Raw genomic sequence first — 19,896 nt, forward strand, 5'->3', positions numbered from 1 at the left:
GATTTGGGGAGGGGAGGCTTAGGAATGGGACTCAGTTTCCAGCAGCTGAGACTTGGGGAGCTGCTCGGCTGCACGCCCCTGCTTGGACCATGACACTCTTATCTCCGCGCAAACTGAAGGTTCAGCAAGGACAGAGACAGCCAAGGCTCCAAGGAAAGACTTTATTCCTAGGGCGCGCATGCGCTATGGCTTACAGGGCAGACAGCGATGTCGGTCAGTTGGTCAGGTTCTGGGCAGGGGGGAAGGCAGAGTTGGTGGGGTTTCCTCAAGGAGGGCTCCCAGCGGGGGCCAAGCCCAGAGCCTGAGGTCCTTCCTGGGGACAGGCCCTCAGAGTCACACCTCGAAGACCTGAGGCTGCTGTTCAGGGACAAAGGGCCTGTCCAGAGGCTGCCCTCTTCAGGGGCACAGGGCCTCCATCCTCAGGCCCGTCAAAGAGCCCAGGCCCTGAACCCCAGACATCCCCACCCCAGGGAGGGCAGGGATGGAGCAGAGGGGCAGTTCCTACAGCCACATGAACTGGCAACCCCAGCCTCACCCAAAGCCGGCATGAACACAGCCTGGGAGCCCCCCAGCTCTGTCCCTGGAAGTCCCTGGGACTGACTTCCACTTGCGATGGCTGCTGCTGAGGGGGTGGGGAGGAAACGGTTTGCAGAGAAAGGTTTGTTTTATTGCAGTTATTTAGAGAGCATGTCCTGAGGGTGGTGGAGGCGGGGGCTCTGGTATAAGTGGAAACATGTGTGGAGCTAGAGCTCTTTTTGGAAAAAAAGCAGTAACACAAATTCCTTTAAGTCAGCAGGCCCAGGCAGAACAGCAAGGGCCCGGCCCCACGATCACCACTGCCTCTCCCTCTCTCTTCTCTAATCACTTTCTCTCTGGGTGTCTCTCACATCTTAGGGGCTCCCTGTCCTCATCTTGCTGCCATGCTCCCCCAGCACCCAGCAGGGAGGAGGCAGGATCAGGGCTCGCTAGGGCACGGGTTCCTGGGTGGTGGTGGGACCACCATAGCTTAGGGGGTGAGGATGCCCCCCTCCTGTCCACTGAGGCTTGGGGAGCTGTGGACGGGGCCCAAGGGGCAAGGCCCAAGGTCCGTGCAGGGAGGAGGCCCAGCCGGGGGACAGGCAGGGAGGGGCTCAGAAGTTGCTAAAGATCTCTCGCTTCCGGTTCCAGTCCATCTGCGGTGCCCGCTTGTTGACCCTAGTGGCTCTCGCCTTCTCCTTGGCCTCAGCCGCCGTGGGGCTCAGGTGGAGGCCACTCTCCTGAAAAGGGTCGTGTTTCCAGGTGCTGCTGTCCTAGGGGCGGACACGGTAGGCAGGTGGCCAGAGTGAGCCCTGGACCCAAGCCCTTGGACAGGTGACCCTTCCCAGAGAGCTCACACCAGAGGCCACCTGGTAGGGCTGGGGCAGCAGGCCCAGGAGGGCTTCCTAGAGTTGGTGGCCTCACAGGCTGTCAGTTCCAGACACCCGCTCCCAGGGCCTCAGGCCCCCCAATGTGTGAACATAGCAGTGGAGGTGGACAGGCACCCGCTACCTCAGTGTCCTTGTCTAAGCCAGGCAGATCGCTTCGGGACGAGCATGCTGAGCCACCATTGAGCTGGGAAACCAACGGTAAGGCATGGCTTTAGGGGCCCCGCCTAGGAGCTGCTGGTGCACACACAGGCTTACACGCACACACGCATGCACACATACACACATGCATACACCAGAGCTGCATTTCCTCCTTGGTTTGGCAGTGGCCACTGAGCCTCCACTATATTGTCCTACGGGGCTGGGGTGTAGCTAACCCAGGACCCAGGATGCACGGGGCACTAAAGCTGGGAGTGACAGGGCCACTGTACCTACACAAGGACAGAGATCTTGGGAGGGACTCTGTCAAGCCTGGGGATCCCCCAGAGGGGCCCACCTGGGTCCACCCTGTCCACTCCCACCCTCTCACCTGGGAGGAGCTGGTCCCGTTGGTGACTGGTGATGGCAATGGACCTGTGGGGACAGTGTGTCAGTGGCCACCCAGCCCCCCAATGCTGCACCCCAGCCCTGGCCCCTAGGGCAGCAGCCCACCTTCTACATGTTCCTCGGTGGGTGTGACCCGCAGCCTCTTGAAGTACTCATCCGATTCGGGGTCCACCACCAACAGCCGGGCCTCGTCCTCCCGTGCCTTGATGATGGCCACCACCTCTGCATGGCGCAGCCCCTCCACATTCTGCCCATTCACCTGCCGCCACCAGCATAGGGTCAGTGCTGCCTGAGGGCAGGCTCCAGCCAGCCCCCCAAGCCACCCAGCCAGGGGAGGCATCAAATATTCATCAATACTGTCACCAGCTACAGCAGCAAGAGGAGCGACAGCTCAGGTTCCCGGCATCTCCCCCACCCAGTGAGGACCCAGGGCCCAGACACACACACACACACACACACACGGAAGGGCATGGGTGAAGACACATACAGAAAGGACACAGACACAGACACTCACACATGGGGTACCCGGCACCCCAAGTCCCGGCAGCAGGTACCTCGATGAGTCGGTCCTGGGCACGGAGGCCAGAGTGAGCGGCAGGTGAACCTGGGTCCACAGAGCGGATGTACTGTCCAGGCCGGGACTTGTCACTGTGCAAGTTAAACCCGTAGCCCTGGGGACCTTTTCGCAGGTGGCAGAGTCTCGGGCGCAGCTCCCTCAGGGGCCCATTGACATCCTGCAGGCACAGGGGATGCGGGTGAGGCTCCAGCCCTGACCTCCCACCCTTAGAGGCACTGACCCCACCCCTGAGGCCTCCTGTCCAGTGTGTGGACACAGCCACAAAGGTGGCAGGAGGGAGCCCCAACCCCACACTTGGCATCATGCCCTCACCCACCCCCTCAGCAACCCCAGATGGCAGAGATCAACACTGCTGCTGCACACCCATGCCCCAGGGGACCCCTGAGGCTGCCTGTGACCGATCCAGCTTCAGGATCTTGGACAAAGTCTCAGTTTCCAAACCCCAAAATCACTAGCAATGGGATCAAGGGCCTTATGGGGGTGCTGGGAGAATCAGTGGGCTCAAGGATAGGGGTGAGCACAGACCAGGGTCCTAGGAGAGACCAGGTGAGATGAGCTAGTGTTCCAGGACGGCTGTCCCCTTGGGCCCCACCTGCTCCCCGCCGACCCCCCCTCACAGCGTGGGACTGGCCGGGTTGGACCTGGCAGTTTTGTTTTCTCTCCCAGAGGTCTCCATAGGGCTGGTGGCAGTGTGGCTAGCCGTGTTTGTGTTTGCTTTCACATTCCAGAGCAAACTGGAGCTGCCCTCACCACCACAGAGCCCAGAGATGCCTGAGCTGGAGCCCAGGGAGGGAGAGAGTGAGAGGGCCGAGGATGGGGCCTGCCCTCCCACCTTCTCTGCCCACCCAGCAGGCCCAGGGTGCCCTGAGGGTGCCCCCATCCACACCCCAAGCCCCTGCCTCCCTTACCTCTGGCATCCTGCAGTAGGGCTCTGGGCTGTGGGGTGTGGGGAGCCGTGCAGGCAGGGGCCAGACCCCAGTACCCCCACCCAGCTGGGGCCTGAGGCAGTGACCACAGTGCTGAGTGGCCAGCAGCCGCTGGTGCTCAACTCAACATGGCGGTGGCCGGAGTGAGCGGGTGGCCAGCAGCTCAGGTTTCCTGGACACTCGGGGCTCAAGTGCGCATGTAGGTGAGACTAAGCGAGGTGGGGGTGCTCACCAGGGCCCCTTCCTTTCCTTCCACCTCCCTGTGTGTGGTGATGGACAGACCCTGGGCCAGACCGGGGGTGGTACTGAGGGAGGGCCAGCTTCCAGGCCTCTGAGCTCCTTCCAAATCCCAAATCCGACTGAGGCCGCCTGGCTGCGGAACTAAGCATGTCTTTCTTCACAGGGTGGTAACTTGCCCTGGTCTCTGGGCCTTCCTACCTATGGGGAACACCTTCTGGTTTAGCCTGTGTCCCTTCTCCAGGACTCCTTCCCTGACCCTCAAAGCCTGCCCCGTCGGACCCCCACTGCAGGCCACCATCTGCCCTGAAACCACAGGAACTCTGGGGACCAGGCTGCTGCTCCTCCAGCCCCCAGCGGCGTGGCCAGGCAATGTGGGCTGAACTGGGGGTTGTGAGACCCCCAAGTTCTCCAGGACCTCACTTACAGACTCATCCCCTCCCTGAGACATACCTGGAAGTACAGGTATGCAGCTCTGTGGTGGGCCCACACCTCCCCAGGAGGTGCCTCTCAGGTTTGGGCTGTCAGAGCACAGGTCCCAAGCTGGGCCAGATGGAGCAGAGCCAGGGCTAGGGCCATGCATGGAACGTGGAGGTGCTACAGGACCACACCTCGCATGTGGCCATGGGCCCAAGTGGCAGAGGCAAATCACAGGGTCGCAGAGACCAGACATCCAAACATACGCTTGCAAACAGACGTGCACAGTGACCTATTGCATGAAAGGACGTCCCTCTGCGGCGGGCCCCGTGGCCTCTTCCCACGCCCTCCACAATGGTTCCAGGGAGGGGTCTCTCAAGGCCCCCAAACGGGAAGCAGGACTGGGGGGGCATCCGGGGCCATGAGGCCAGGCTGAATGAAATCACATCCGGTTTGAGACCATAGTGGCCGTCTCCCTGCCTCAATCCAGCATGGCCAAGAGGTTTCTCCTAATATCTGGCCTAAATCCCTCTCTTACGGTCAGGGTCCAAGGAGTGCCAAACTAGGCCCTAGACCCTCAGGTTGAGGGGCTGCAATGGGAATTGGGGGAGCCTGGCTGCGTGGAGACCCAGCAGGGAGGACCAGTGGGGAGGCGGAGAGAGCAGTGGATCAGGAGGGGGCGCAGGCTTGGCCCCGCATTGCTCACATTCCTGGCTCCTGCCCTAGCTCAGAGCACTTCCTGCCGCCTCCCAGCTGGGCCCTCGGGCTCCCACAGGCTCCCAAGCCCCAGTTCCCATCCTGGCGGTCCCAGAGCTAGACAAGCCTGAATCTCCCAGCCATGCCTGTGATCAGACAAAGAGGCTAGCATGAGAGTACCCCCAAGCCGGGCTGTGCCCCCCCAGATGGTGACTCACCAGCCCTGGCAGAGAAAGGCCCCCATTGTTGCTCAGGGTCCAGCCTGCTCATACCATGGTCACCAGGGTCCCCAGAGTCCCTTCTCCCAACCCTGGGGGACACAGGCTAAGCTGGCTGCTGGGGTCCTCACGTCCCACCCCATCCTCACCCCACCTGACCTGCACAAGCCCCCGGGATGGGCTCCGTGGAGGGCCTCCTGAGGCCAGGGTGGGTGGTGTAGCCTTCCCAGAGCGGGCCATGGGAGGCGGGACAGCAGTGGCAGGCAGTGAGCGTCCAGCTGGAGTGGCCTGAGCTCAATGGCCTGCTCAGGCTGCCACCCCATTTATCTGCCTCCAACTGTGGCACAGGTTCCCCAGGGATGGGTGGGGGCACGGGGCTGAGTCACTTTGGGGAGCCCCCCTCCCTGCTCAGGCTCCAGCCAGGCACCCCCCACCAGCTGGGTTTCCGTCCCAAGAAAGTAAGGAAGGAAACTGCTGGGAGGCCCTGCCCTACTCCCAGGACCCAGGGCTGGGGAGACAAGGAGGTGACTCTAGCCCTGAAACATAAGACAGTCCTGGTGCAGTTCATGGGGGGACGGGGAGCAGGAACCAGGGAGCCCCAAAGCCCTCTTGCAGACATAGGAACCTATAGTAGGCAGCCACCCTCTGCAGGACTCTGGCACCTCACTATCTCTCTGCCCCCGAAGGCCTCCAGAACTGTAGGTGGAGGGACGGGCTGGGCATGAGGGACAGGAGGGCTCAGCACCTATCATACCCCCACAGCCCTGGCACCGCTAGCTGCCCTGTCTCCGTTTGGGGGTGGTCCCCTATCATCACTGTCAGGATCAGCTGCACTGCAGCTGCAGCCACCCCAGCCCAGTCTGGCCCGGGGCTGAGTCACCACTGACGAGGCCCTGACCAGCCCCCCGAAGGGAGGGCCCAGCGATATCAGTGTCCTTCTCTGTGCCACCTCCCCTATCCCTGCCCAGGACAGAGGAAACTTAGGCTGAAAGGGGGCCCATAGGGCCGACTCCCACCTTAGCCTGTCCCTCCCCTAGGGCACCAAGGGTGGTCCCCTTCATCCTACACCAAAGCAAACCACACACACCCCACCTCAGTTCTCCAGTCCTGCTGCCTTGGAGGCCCATAAGGGCACAGCCCTGCATTTAAGCATCATCCTCCCAGGCTCCCTGGCAGCCCATGGTGGGTGAAAGTTAAGCTTGGTTTGTAGAGGTCAGCAGAGGCCCATTTGTCCTTCCAGTGCTCTGAGCTCAACCAATTAAATACTGGGTCTCTGGCCTGGAGGGAAGAGAGAGACCCTGTCCTCAGAGACTCCCCTGACCTTCTGGGGTCCCTGTCCCCAGGCCAGCCCCAACCACAGAGGGACCGGACAGGTCTCACTTTGTTCCTCTAAAAATACACCCAGAGGAAGACCCCTCCTAGGGCTTCCTGCAGTCCCCAGAGCCTGAAATAGTGGAGGGGGAAGGTCCCACCCAAGGACAAGGTGCCTCCCCACCCTCCAGATAAGGCCCAAGGGCAGATTTTTCCACAGGAAGGTGAACTCAGCCATTTGTGTCTAAATCAATGGACAAATGCCGAGGGGGAGGGGGCACTTCCTCCTGGGGATGAGATGCCCTGGGAAGGAGGGGAGCCCCAGCCCTCAGGTTGGCGACAGCAGTCAACCAGCACACGGTCCCAGGGCTCCCCTGAGAACACAGATCTGACCCGAACACCCCCTACTCTGGCTGTCAGTGGCTCCTGGGACAAATTCCAGCCTCCGGGACTTGGCACTGTGGCCCTCACCACCCCTACACCTGCCCTCAAGCCACAGGGAACAAAAAGGGTTGCAGGGGTTCACGCTCAGGCCTGTGCCTGGGGCTGCCTTCCCACTGGGAAGGCGGTCTCCCCTAGGAAAAGCCCCAGGCCCTGCAGCATCCGGGTCACAGGCACAACCAGCTAGCGCAAAGGTGACATTTAAGAAAGGCACAAGGCAGATGTCAGGGTCCCCTGCACATCCAGAAACTTCAGATCTCACACCTCCACCAGCCCTAGGCCACTGGTTCTCAAAGTGGGATCTGGGAACCCCTGCTCTTGAATCCCCTTTTAACAGATTTTTCTCTTTAGGGGAAAAAAAAAGGGTAGAGGGAGCATGAGAGACAGTAACAAGGGGCTTCCAGGACAGCAGAACAAAAAGCCCCAGGCTCCTGTGCCTGGCCTCCAGGTGCTGCCCAGGGAGGGGCACCCCCCCGAGGCCCTGCTATTTAGAAAGAGGTAGGGCAAGGCTCCCCATCCTGTCCTTCTTTCCTAGCTCTTCCTGACTGGAAGGGGAAGAGGGGAGGGTGGGGTAGCGAGAAGGGGGAGGCGCCCCAGTCCTTACAGACCCCGAGCTGAGTACCCAGCTTAGAGAGTCTCCTCAGCTGCCCCCATGGAGGAGGGCCATCACCCTCTGAGGTCTTCACAGCACAAGCAGGCTCCTCAGACAAACAGACAGGGATGGAGCCACAAGCAGACAGACGCCCAACACAGGCACTGAGCTGAGCACACTCAGTCCCAGGACCTCCCAGCAGCCCCTCCCTGGGTTCCTCAGCCCCTAGGCCAGGGAGCGGGAGGCTTGTCAGAGTGACCCCTCCTTGGACAAGTGGCTCTGATGAGCATTCTGGGGAAGACGGCTGGAGTTGGGGGCCAGGGACCAGAGCAAGGCTGCCCTGACCCCACCTGGTTTAGAACACAGGCTGAGGGCAGAAAGAGTGGCTCCAAGTGGCCAAGAGGGTAGTAACCAGGGGCAGAGAAGGGGCCCAGAGACGCAGAAGAGTTGGAGACAGATACTTCCGGAAGGGACCAGAGGCGGAGAATGCCATCAAGAGGCAGGGAAGGTGGTTCTAGGAGAGGCCAGGGTGGTCCCTGTGGGCAGAGCCCGCCATACCTTCTGGCCAACCTCAGAGCTGAGGCTGCCTGCACGGGGCCAGTCCAGCTTTGGCTCCCAGGGGTCATGAGCAGGCGGCAACCCTCGCTGAGCCATCTCCTCAGTGCAGGTCAGCTGCCGCCGGCGGAGCTCCTCATCTGTCTCCTTGTCCACCACCAGCAGCCGAGTCTGCCCCTCCACAGCCTTGATCCTCTGCACCACCTGGGACAGGTAGGTGGTGGGAGCAGGTCACAGCCAGCACTCCGGGCAGCACATCACAGTGGTACCACCCAGGGCTGGCCCAGGGTGGCAGGCAGGGACAGGGGTGGGCGGCTGGACCGAGAGGCCCGCCGGCTCCACCCCCCACCCCCAGGCTCTGGCAGCTCCCTCCCTCTTCTCCTGGGGCTCCTGACACCAGGGCTCAGGCTGCAAGGGCTGCCAGGGACTTGCAGGGCCTCGGCTCAGCCCAGGGTCTTCTCCAGGAGGGGTGGGAAGTGACAAAGACAGTGTCTGCTGTGTGCATCTTTCTGTATCAAGGTCTGTCTCCATCTGGGTTTGAGGGAGAGAGGTGTCTCCCTGAGTCCCAGTCGCAGTGTGTCTGTGCCTACTTCTGTCTTTTCTGGTGGTGAAACGTGGAAATCTAAATCTCTGCCTCTAGGCCTTCTGCTCTCTTTCAGACCATGATCTTGGACCTATTGTTGCTGGACCTGCAGAGAGAACATCTGGGTTCCTGAGGCAAAACACCTACTCAGGTACCCACAAAACACCCAATAAGCCGAATCGAGACCCAGCAGGCAGAGGTAGGGAGGGGCAGATCCACCTGAGGGAGAGGTGTGGTTTGCAGGTGTCTGTGAAGTATCAAGAGCATGTGTGTGGCCATGGAGCATACATGCCAGTGTGTGCCCGCAGGGGAAGGAGCAGTGCCCACTGGGCATTGCAGTAGGAAGGGCAATACCTCAACCCCTACCGGAGCCCTGGGGGAGGGCAGACAGGACCCCCACCAGTTTCTCAGTAGATGTTGTCAACAAATAGGAGAGTTTGAACCAGACCCATGTTTGCCCCAGCCCTCCTCTGTACCTCCTTCTCCCCATGACCCATAGAGTCACAGGAGGACCCCAGCGCCCTGATGCTTCCTGACTGTGAGACCTAGATGAGTCATTTGGTATCTCCAAGCTTCAGTTTCCTCATCTGTAAAATGGGAGCTGTAACTGAACCTCCTCTCTCCCAGGATAGTGGGAAGGTGTCACATGGTCCCGTGTCTTAAGTTCTTAGAGATTAGCACTCCAGGAGGCCTGGGGTAAGCATCACCCTTGGGTTAATGATGGCACTGGCTGCTACACAGAGGCCAGGTACTAGGTCTGCCAGGCCCTCCCCACGGCCTATCAAGCCAAACTCTCTGGCCCTGACATCCACCATCCTTCAGCAAACTGCCTTACCCAGCTGACACTGAGTAAAAGAAAGGATGCTAGACAGATGGATATACAAAAGCTCTAGGGGTAGAAGAGGAGTTCAGCTCCCAGCCCAGCCAAGAACCGATTTACTAATCCCTAGGTCCCAGGACTAGCCACACACTCTCAGGTGCTGGGGGAACACAGAAGACCGTGAGCCGAATAGGTGGAGGAAGACTGGACCTGAGCCAGGTGAGTCTCAGTAGGAGATGGATACCCCCGTCAGGGGGTCAGGGGTCAGAACCTGCAGAGAACCTCCCCCTAGTCTTTATCTACAGCTGCAGGAGGCCAATGGGCTGTGGCCAGTGACCCCTGCCAGGCTGCCCAGCAGCCTCCCAGGAGAGGATCATGCTGCCACCAGCGGCAACGTCCCCCAGGACACAGACACCATCAGACAGGACACACACTAGTATATCGGCCTGCAGACACACTGGCAACTACCCATAACCAGGTAGGCAGACACACAGGCCTGGCCACATATACACGCAGCCACAACAAGGAGGGTATGTACACACACACACACACACAGCCCAGCTCACACACACTTCCAGGCACACAGACCTGTCCCCACACATACATCTAGGGGTGCAGATCTGTAAACTCACGTGCACACAGTCCAGTACACACACATGCTCACTCAATTGATGCAGGCACACACAGGTGTGCCCTTACTGTGACACCCCCCCTCAGGTACACACATGCATGACCCTCAGAGGGACCTGCATATTCACACATATACCCAGTTGTGCACACATCCACAAGTGTACACACTGACAGAAAAGCACCCGGGGTTCCCACACAAATGGAGACCCCCGAGGTGCCAACTCCTCCACACAATGCACTGAGGTCGGAACAAGACTAAAGAGCTAGGGCCGAGAACCCAGAAGAGCCGCAGTGCGGGCCCCTCCTTGCCAGGATCTCTTTCCCCATCCGCGCTGCAGGACCCACCCGGGTGGGGAAGGCTAGGAAGGAGGTCGGCTGCCGGTGCCTCCGTGGCCACGTCTCCCACCTCTCCACGGCAGCCCACGCAGGCCCTTGTGCGATCCCCTCCTGGCCCCGAGAAGGGAGCTGAGGCCTGGGCACAGACAGCACGGAGCCCCAGGTGGTCACTGGCACCTTCGGCGCGCTACGGGCAGGGACGCGCTCCGGAGATGGGGTGGGGGACGCGGCGGGGCGGCGGGGCAGCGGGGCGAGGGCGGAGCGCAGGCACCCACCTGGTGGTGCGTCTCGCCCTCCACGTTGACGCCGTTGACCTCGACCAGCCGGTCTCCGGCGCGCAGTGCGGCCGCCTCGGCCGGGGACCCGGGCTCCACGCGCCGGATGAACTGCCCGCGGCGGCCCTTCTCGCCATGCAGGTGGAAGCCGTACCCCTGCTCGCCGCGCACCAGGCGGCACAGGCGCGGCCGCAGCGGCTCCGGTGCGGCCATGGCGCCGGCTGCCCACCGGCCGGCCACGGGCTGGCCACGGCGATCACGCCCGCCGCCGGCAGGCAGGGGCGCGGGGGCGGCGCAGACTTAGCGGTGGCGCTGGGCACCCGGCGGCAGTCTCGGCGGCTCCGGCTCGGCTCCCGTCGCCTCGGGCTCGGGCTCCGGCTCCAGCTACGGCTAGGGCTGCGGCGCCGCCCCCGCGCCCGCCCCTTCCCCGCCCCCTCCTCCCTGCCACCCCCGCCTCGGGTCCAAGCCACCCTGGCCATGCCCCTGCAAAGGCGCTCCGCCAATCCAGAGAGGCCAGCAGGGAGACTCCAGGGCCAGGAGACCCCCGAATCACCAAGACCCCTCTGTCTCGCCCCCACAGCCTCCTATGGCTGTGCTGGGCAACCTCCTTAGCGCCAGAACCTTGCTTCCTATGCCAGGAACATTTATTGATCACCTACAGTATGCTCCACACCTCTACTAAGGTAGGCTCTTGAGGTGGGAAGGGGTGGGAGAGTTAGCTGAGGGACCCCCATATGGAGGCGAGAGGGTAAGAACAAGGGCCACAGCTCTGCCCAAGCTCCATGAGAAGCCCCTCTCCTCCCCCACCCTCCCATTCCCCATTTCCGTGTCAGGATCCCTCCTGCACCCAGAGCTGCCCTGATTCAGCACAGAGTCCCAGGATGGTCCAGGAGGCAAAAAGAGGAGTTTGAAATTGATAAGGCAGAAGCCCCGCCCTATATCCTGTAGGCTGGCGACTAAGTGAATTCCTGGCCCTCCCCAGAAGTGTTTATGTCTATCTGTGCTGCGTGTGTCCATTGAACATTTCCAACTACCATCCCCTCCCTTTTGCCAGGGACCCTTACTCCTGTCCCTGTCCATCCCAGCCTCATGGGTTACTGCAGAGGGTTGGGGGAGCTTGTCTGGCTGGAAGGGGTCTTTCTACCCTCCTCCTGACCTGGGGTGAGAAGTGCTAACAACTTGGGCCTCTGAGCACTGGCCCGTGGTCAGCATTCACAGGAACTGTTCCCTTGAGCAGGCCCCTTTGAGTCTCCCCTCCTCTGCCCCAGCCCTATGTCTACCTCCACCAGTGTATGTGCCCCTTCCCCCCAACCAATAGAATGTATGCTTTGTGTGCCTCTCTGAGGACATTTGACCTGGAATAACCCTAGGGGTCTCGGGCCATTTTACAGATCAGGAGACTGAGATCTGGAGAGGAAAGAAAGCCATACAAGATTCCCCAGTTCCACTTGGACCCAAGGTGGTGAGATTCCAAGTCCACACTCTTCAGCTTTTTCAGTTACACATACAGGAAGCTGGCTGAGCTGCAGGCTCACCTTCAGCCTGCCCCTCCCCAACCCTGCTCAACCCCCTGCACATACCTGGTTCCCAGGGGTCAGGCACAGCCAGACCAGACAGTTCCCCATGAGGGGAGAAGCACGCTCAGCTCAGTTCTTACTGCTCCTTCTCTCCTCTCCAGTGCCCTTGCCTGGGCTCCTAGCCCCGCCCAAGCACAGGACCTGCCTCTAGGCAGCCTCCTGGGCCGCAGCCCCTTGGGTATCCACACCCCAACTTCTCCCCCTAAAATCCACTTAGGCTGAGGCTGCATGGCTGCTCCCCTACCCTACCTCTGAGTTCCTGGCTGATGCTGCCATAAGCTCCTGCCTGGCTAGCCACCTCCATTTGTCTGTCCAGAGGCTTGACTCTCTGCCCTATGACTGCCCTTACTGGACCAAACCTGGTACTGCTGCCCCGGGAGGCTATGAGGATGGATGTGGACAGTGGGGTCCACCATATACCACCCCAGGTGGGGCTTAGGGGTCACCAGGACCACCTAGGACCTGCCAGGCTATAGCTTTAAGGCCATATCAGAGTCAAGGGAGGTGGCTGGATGGGAGACCAAGGGGTAGGAAAGGTAGGGATCCCTGGTTCCTTGGTCAGGAGGCTCTGAGACCTCCTCCTTCTGTAAAACAAGTGCTCTCAGATCAGCATTCTGCAGCCCAGGACTCACCCTAAGAATGAAAATGGATGGGAACAGAACATGGGGGGGGGGGTAATAACCAAGAGATGTGGTCGCAGCCAGGGGCCAGAAACATGGCATCCCAGAATAACAAAGTAGGCCCCCAAGCAAAAGAGGAGCCGAGGAAGTCCCAAGAAAGGTAAGAAAGTAACAAAGACAACATCTGAATAACAAAGGGGATGAACAGCAAAGGAAGTGAGTAGCAGCTACAGTATAAAGGCAGCAGTTCAGGGGTGAGTGAGACCTGCAGGTAACAATTCCAAAGGGGGAGAAGGAATGAGTGAGAGAGTAACGGATTAGGAAAGGTGACCGAGCAGCCCTATGGGCAGTCTCCCAGGCCTCTTCCTTCAGCCCCACTGTGATGGAGGTGTGAGAGGAGACAGGTAAGGCAGCAAAGTGAAAGGAGCAGCATGGGCAATGGCCTGGAAGTGTGTGCTGAAAGGTGTTTGGGTTGTAAACTGTTCGGGTCGCTGGGGAGTGGACTAGGGGAGGTGTGGTGAGGCCAGCAGCAGGCGGGAAGGCTCTCAGGTCTTAGGGGATCAGAGGTCTGGGTGACTCCCTCATGCTCACTTTCTCACCCTACTCCTGCCATCTTGCTACACCTGACAGAAGCAGAGTAGGTATGTCAGACCTCCCAGTCCTTCTCCACCCTGGGTTCACCTGGAGTAGGGTTGCCCTGTGCTCGGGTTTCAGGGAAGGGGCTTTCCTTTGAACCTACCTCCCTGCAGCAGTGCCCCCAGCGGTGGGGCAGAGCCTGCGCCTGGGGTGTAGCTGTGGGCAGAGGTCTTGTCACTACCAGAGGGAGGGCTGGGGGCCCATCTGGGGGGGGGTTGTGATGCCATTAATCTGACGCTCGGGTAGTGGCCTAGAGCTTCCTGGGCCGGCGCCGCCTCCCTAATGGGCATTAAGGGCCCCGCGAGATGACCAGGCCTCGCTCACGACCCCTTCCTTCAGACTTTCTCTTGTCTGTCAGAGCCCCAGATTGGAGCAGACGGGACCAGCACGATGGGAAGAGAGGGGAAAACGAGACGAGAGACAAGAGGGAGAGAGAATTGGCGAGGACGAAACAGTTACGGAAGCGCAGGACACCCGCGAAGGGAGAACTCACTGGAGGCCTGCCCCGCCCACCCCGAGATGGCCACGCCCACTGTCCGCCCCAGCCCCTCCCATCGCCGGAGGCGCAGGGTGCGAGTGTAGCCTGGGAGAGCGGCTTGTAGCGCCACCTGCCGGCTCTTAGTGGGATTCCATTGCCCGGGGAGTGGCCCCACGCCCCGCCCTTCTGGCTCTGACTTGTCCAGCCCTGCGGGATGGGGGATTGGGTCGAGGTCCGCGCCCTCCGGCTGCTAGAGATGCAGAAGCATAGGGGTGCCATAGGGGTGGTAGGCAGAGAAGCCAGGTCTCTCCCGAGCCCCGAATCGGCTCAGCTGTCTCACCTTGGATCTGCCACCAACCTCTGCACTGGGATATCTTCAGGCAATATGAAATCTAGCCTCTCACCAAGTATTCCATCACTTGTGACCAAACATTGGCAGGCCACTTGCCGCCAGCCTGGCGAGCAATGGAGAAATATCGGCGAGACCCACAGAAACAGGGATCTGATACCCTGGCAAAGGGAGGTCCAGAGCTGGGGCAGCCCCCAGGAGATGCATTTAACCCAGCCTGGGGCTGGAGTCCTCAGGCAGGGTGGACCATGGGGCTGTTCTGGAATCTGCCCAGAGTTTCTCCAGGCTGTGTGGGGAAGGTGAGGGAGCAATGAGGCTGGGGAACAGAGGCCCAGCCCTAGAGCATGGATTTCATTGCATGGGAGATGGGAGCCCTTCAGGTGTTGTGCACTGGGGGGTGACAAGGTCAGGACATCGTGTTTTGAAAGGCCAGGTTTGGTGAGGAGCAGGGGCAGGAGCATCGGAGAAGTGGGGGAAAGAGTGGTTGACCCAGTGCAGGTCCTGGAGGGTAAATTAATTCTAGGATACCTAAGAATTGGAATGGTGACATCAAAAAGACTGCCCACATTAGGGGACCATGTGGGGAGAAAGGTGCACCCAGGAGATGAGAGGAAATTGCCAGTGGGGAGAGGCCTCCAGAGGGTGTTTCCAGAGGCCAAGGGAGGTCCTGTGGGAGCTGGTTCCACAAGGGCATCCCAAAGCCAGGAGCTAGACAGACCTGGGGCCACCCCTTTTCCTGTCCTTGCTGGGTGCCCCAAGGGCAGTCTTGCCACATGGCCAAGGAAAGACTCCAAGGGCAAACAGCATCAGGGCACAGTGACCAGGCACTTGGACATTGAGGACAGTTGTGGGAGTCCAAGCCCATACTGAAGAGGGTTGAAGGGGGAGCAGAAAGGTGAAGTGGGGCGGGGCAGGAAGGGGTCCCAGGTGGAGGGAGATCCTTGCTATTCAAGATGACATAGCACATTGACATGGGGGACTGGAGACAATAACTGGAAATGCAGAAGGGAATAAGTGGTGGAGGGGTCCCTCAGGAGGCAAGAGCGTATCAGGTGGAGGGGCCCCTTCCTCACTAGGAAGGGAGCATGGCAGTGAAGAAGGGGACTAGATGGGTCCCACTTTCTCAGGAAGGCTTTGGCTGAGGGGAGGGAGGAATTCCAAGGAGATCCAGGTTTGAAATGAGTGCTGGGAGATGGGAGAAAGGCTGGATGGGCTGCCAGCTCTTGCGGTTCCCCTCCTTGGGGAGGACATTCTCCCCAGGCTGGCCAGGGGGCGTAGTGAGGGGCACCCTGTAGGACTCCTGGGAGGCTGGGTGGGAGTTCCAGCCCCACTAGTAGGGTATGAGCTCCTGCTTTCCTCTTCCTGCACACCTTGGTGAATGGCAGCCGGACCCAGGGTGTGACTTGCCCTCCCCTCTCCGTGGAATACCCCTCTCCTCCTGTCGGACCCTGGGACCTAGACTGATGATCCCACCCCCTAATAGGAGGTGCAGCACTGGCAGAAAAGGGAGAGGGGACACAGGCCCAAGCAGTGTCTCTACCTCTGTCTCCCCTTCTGTCCGGCGAGGACATACAGATCTCGGCTGGGTTGGGGGGAGCGCTTCTGGCCAGCCATAGGGCTCCTGACATTTGCTAGGACGTGGGCGCGGCTGTTTGCTCCCGGAAGCTAGATGACAAAGTACACATCGCGGAGGAAAAGGGTCACACGCGGGGGAGCGAGAACCAGGCGGGTTTTATTGACCAGACGGCGGGACTGGAGGCCGAAGAGACTCTGCCTGGGTCAGGCACGTGGGCGCGGGCAGGGGCTGAGATCAGGACGGCCCTGGGGTGAGGCGGGGGCCGGCGAAGGCAGTTCCCTGCGCAGACTGTGGCTGATCGGGAGACTCTCCGAGAGCTCTAGAAAGAATAGAGCAGGACCGTGGGGAGAGGGTTGTGCGCCTTCCACTACGCTCCCGCCTCCCGACCCCCCACACTGGAAGAGTAGAGACTGCGTCAGGAAAGCCTTCCTCGGCTTGAAGTCAGGGATGGAAAGTTCGCAGGGTGCCCTGTGGGAACGGGGACATGCGTCCTGGGCTCAGATCTTTCAAGATCCCTTCGCTCGCTGCTATCCCCGCCCCTTTCCTCTCCCCGCGTACCTGGCCTGCTCTGCGGAGGTCCAGAAATAGGAGCCCAGCCACGGCTCCCGTTGGGGTGCAGACGCCGGGGCTTGCGAACGGCGAGGGGCACTGACCGGGAGCCCAGCGCCGGAGCTTCTGCGACGCACCTCCCACAGTTTCTGAACCCCGGAGGGAAGCAGCAGAGCATCGCGGGCGGCGGGCCCCGGGGAGAGGGTGTTTCTGGCAGATGGCCCCTGGGGGGACACGCCCGGGCCTAAAGTGTCCCAGGCAAGGGGTCCGGCAGCGGGCCGCAGCGCGCGCCGCCACATGTAGGGCGAGCGGCGCAGCCCCATGAGCAGGCCCGCAGCGCGGCCCACGGTGTGGTAGCGGGGACTCGCCACGTGCTTGTACCAGGCGCCCACGGGCAGCGGAAGCAGCAGCAGCAACAGCAATGCGAGTAGCAAGAGGCTCGCAGTGGCCCCCCGCCCCGGGCCCCGCACCCCCGTTCCCCGCGCCAGGGTGCTCACGTCGAGAGCCGCCCGGTGGGGCGGACCTGGAACTGGCTTGGCGGGATCCAGGCGCTCAGCGTCGGGAGGCCAGAGCGCTGGAGGCTGCAGGCTAGGTGTTGGTCCCGGCGGGTCCAACTATTAAATGCTCGGTGGCCCCGCCCCTCCTCGCCCCCGCAATACCCGCGGGGCTCCCCAAGGGTGGTAGAGATGGAGGGAGAAGAGGAGCCCAGCATCCTCGCTGAGTGGGCCTTTAGCTAGAACTCATCTTGATGCTCTACTGGGAGCTCCCTTGCTCCCCTCTCTCAGCCCTCCTCTGCCTCCTCCCTTCAAGGAGGAGAGGAAGGAACTGCCAGGCACAGGGATGGAGGGACAGGATGCCCCCTTAGCTAGGCTCTTGAAGTGGGCCCCAAGCAGAGCAAAGACAGGGAGGCTGGCAGAACCATAGGGCCGAAAGACAGGAGAGCTCACTGGTGCCCCCACCCCAACTCCCACACAATTTAAGACCCCTCTGTGTATCTCCTCCCCTGAGGGCTGTTCCTCTTCCTCACCTAACACAGCACTCAAATCTTCCCCACAGGCCTAGCTTCTCCCTACCAATCCATTCCCCAGCTGCAGCTAGATGGATGCTAGCAACTGCAAGTTTGGCCACATCAAACCCTCCTTGAGACAGTTAGTGGTTCCCGAAGGCTTCCAGAATAGAGTCAGCCCCTCATGCCCCCAGCCCTAGCCTGGGCAGAATAAGGCCCTGCAGACCTCCAGCCTCCTCTCTGGTCATGGTCCCCTGAAAACCACTTTCTAGGGCCACTCTCAATTCATTTGCTGTACCCAATGACCCAGGAGTTTGCCCACCTCTCAGCTTCTGTGCCTGGGACACAGAATGTACTTCCCTTCCTTCTCCACTTGGCAAACTCCTACTCATCCTTCAGAATCCTACTTAAATGGCCCTTGTCTGAATAGTCCCCCAGAGTATCCCTCTGGGCCTGCCTGGGCTTAATAGCCCCATCCCAAAGAGCAGGGCCTGACCCATTCTTGCTTGGACCCCAGACCAGGGAGGATGCAGCCCTCAAAATAAGCTGACCTAACCCCACCCCCCAGCAACCATATAATTTGTGGGGCAGCTTGTAGATCTCAGACACCAAGGATCCTGAAATATCTTATTTTGACCTCCAAACACTGCCACAAGGTGGGAGAATTATTGATTCCATCTACCAATGAGCGAACTAAGGCATGGGGGAAACTAATTTGTTCCAGATCACCTTTTGGGTTAAGCAGTGGGATGACTGGAGTCCCACCTAGCCTCCCCACCCCCAGCCTGAGAGTTCCAGTTTGGGGACCCCAGCTGTAGTTCTCAATGAAAACCTCCCCTTCCCCTCTGCCCATTTCTTTGTCAAAAAAGAGGGGTGATTCTGGGGGAATGGGGAACACAGTCTGGGCCTGTGCTTCCTCTTACATGTCCATGTCAGGAGAGGTGCAGAGGGGCTGTGGGGTGCAGAGGATGGCACCTGCTTCTGAGGCATGAGGGGCATAATAGGGTCTGGTGAACCCCACTCCCCGGGGGAGGCTTGGAAGCAGCAGCAGCCCTCTCCACAGCCTTGCAGAACCAATGAGAAATGTGCTCTGGAGCCCAGTATGAGCATTAAAAAAATCCAGGCTGGATCTTGACACTGTGCCTGGCACACAGTAAGTGCTCAGTAATGGTGTAGCTACCATCTATGGCTGTTGCTGTTCCAGTGGCTGCCTAGTCTCCTAGCTGTCAGTGAAAACCCTTTGATGGAGGAGTGATGGTGCAGGGACCCAGCAGAGTGGAGGGAAGCCGCCTGCGCACCTGGAGGGGCCTGGAGAACCCTCGGGACCAGCAGGCTGTGCTGAAAGCTGACCCCCCCCCCCGCCTCCCCCTACCATGCTCCTCTGGGGCCCCTTGGCTTTGAGAACCTCCTGGAGTGTGTGGTGGGTGGGTGGTTCGGCACGATGCAGGCTGCCAGGGTTCCCCTGGTGCTGCCACCCCCTCCCTGCTAAGAGGAGGCAGGGGACTGCTAGCCTGGGCGTGGAGCTTCTGCAGGGAGAACGTCATTGATACAAAAACTGATCAATTGTGGTCTATGGTATAATGGAGATTTCTGTGGCAGTTAGAAAATTGAAAAGAACTACCATTAGCAGCGTGAACAAATCTGAAAATACAGTGTTAAGCAGAGAAAAAAGTGCTCTGCATAAGGACATGTTCAGTATCTGAAGTTGAAATACCAGTGATCCCTCCAGCTTGTTTATGACTATGGACCAGAGGGAGTGAAACTGTCAGGGTGCAGGTGAAGGATGAAGGCCACATTGGGACAGAGGAGGGTGGTTGCCTGTCTGGTGTGCAGAAGGCATGTGGGGAGGGGGCCCAGGACTGGGGAAGGGAGCAAAGCACAGAATAGCTTGATGGTCCCTGGGGCCTCCCATTTGGAGTGCGGAGGAAAAGGGGCTCTGTGCCCCACCCAGCCCTGAGCACAGGGACAAAAGTATCCACTAACCAGTAGTCTGGAGTCAAAGGTCCACTGCCAGCAGAGGCAGTGACCCTAACAGTCCATGAGAGGTGATTCTTCTTTCTGGGACTCACCTCTCCTTTCATCTACACACAGCCCCTCCTAGGAATCATGGCTCTGACTATCTGTACACCATTCTTGGTGACACTGGACCAAGACCTCCAGGGATCAGAACCACCTCAGCTTCATACTCACAGCCCCCACCCCAGGTACAGAGCCTGGTCATCAACAGGAACCTCATCCAAATGACACAGTGATTGAGAAAATCTCCCCATTTTGTCATTTTAAAATTATTTTTTTAATCAAGGTCATAGACATTATAAATCAAATGCTAGTATAAGGGAAAAAATAAAGCTATCTCTGTTCCAGCCTTTCACATTCTGCCCTCCAGGGGCAACTGCTTCCAACTCCTTCAGATATTTCTCCTAGTATTTGCCTCCCTATTTTGAAATAATAAACTTAACTACTACTATAAAATTTGGTGGTCTTTTTAAGGAGGTATCACACACTTTGAGTAAATGTGCTTTTCTTAACAATTCGTTACATA

The 19,896-nt window shown here is 59.8% G+C and overlaps 2 protein-coding genes across 4 annotated transcripts; both read right to left on the reverse strand.

The window, feature by feature from the left end:
* Positions 1 to 147: 147 nt before the first annotated feature.
* Positions 148 to 10,934, reverse strand: NHERF2 (NHERF family PDZ scaffold protein 2). 3 transcript variants are annotated; one of them, XM_010949886.3, is made up of 7 exons: positions 10,564 to 10,934; positions 7,923 to 8,123; positions 2,504 to 2,683; positions 2,055 to 2,208; positions 1,933 to 1,976; positions 1,528 to 1,590; positions 148 to 1,289 (listed from the first exon to the last, which is right to left on the reverse strand). In XM_010949886.3, the coding sequence occupies exons 1-7, from the start codon at positions 10,774 to 10,776 to the stop codon at positions 1,131 to 1,133; spliced, it is 1,014 nt and encodes a 337-aa protein (XP_010948188.3). In that variant the 5' UTR covers positions 10,777 to 10,934; the 3' UTR covers positions 148 to 1,130. The 3 variants fall into 3 exon arrangements, with proteins under 3 accessions (XP_010948188.3, XP_045368768.2, XP_074202646.1); XM_045512812.2 differs by lacking the exon at positions 1,528 to 1,590 and having other exon boundaries at positions 10,564 to 10,932; XM_074346545.1 differs by lacking the exons at positions 7,923 to 8,123; positions 10,564 to 10,934 and adding an exon at positions 5,180 to 5,691.
* A 3,315-nt stretch (positions 10,935 to 14,249) lies between these two features.
* On the reverse strand, positions 14,250 to 18,898 carry NPW (neuropeptide W). Its single transcript, XM_074346881.1, has 3 exons — positions 18,866 to 18,898; positions 16,358 to 16,962; positions 14,250 to 16,118 (listed from the first exon to the last, which is right to left on the reverse strand). Exons 1-3 carry the CDS (start codon positions 18,896 to 18,898, stop codon positions 16,034 to 16,036), a joined length of 723 nt encoding a protein of 240 aa, XP_074202982.1. The 3' UTR covers positions 14,250 to 16,033.
* Between the last annotated feature and the right edge of the window lie 998 nt (positions 18,899 to 19,896).

This window comes from Camelus bactrianus, chromosome 18, assembly GCF_048773025.1.
Source record: "Camelus bactrianus isolate YW-2024 breed Bactrian camel chromosome 18, ASM4877302v1, whole genome shotgun sequence".
Classification (NCBI taxonomy): domain Eukaryota; kingdom Metazoa; phylum Chordata; class Mammalia; order Artiodactyla; family Camelidae; genus Camelus; species Camelus bactrianus.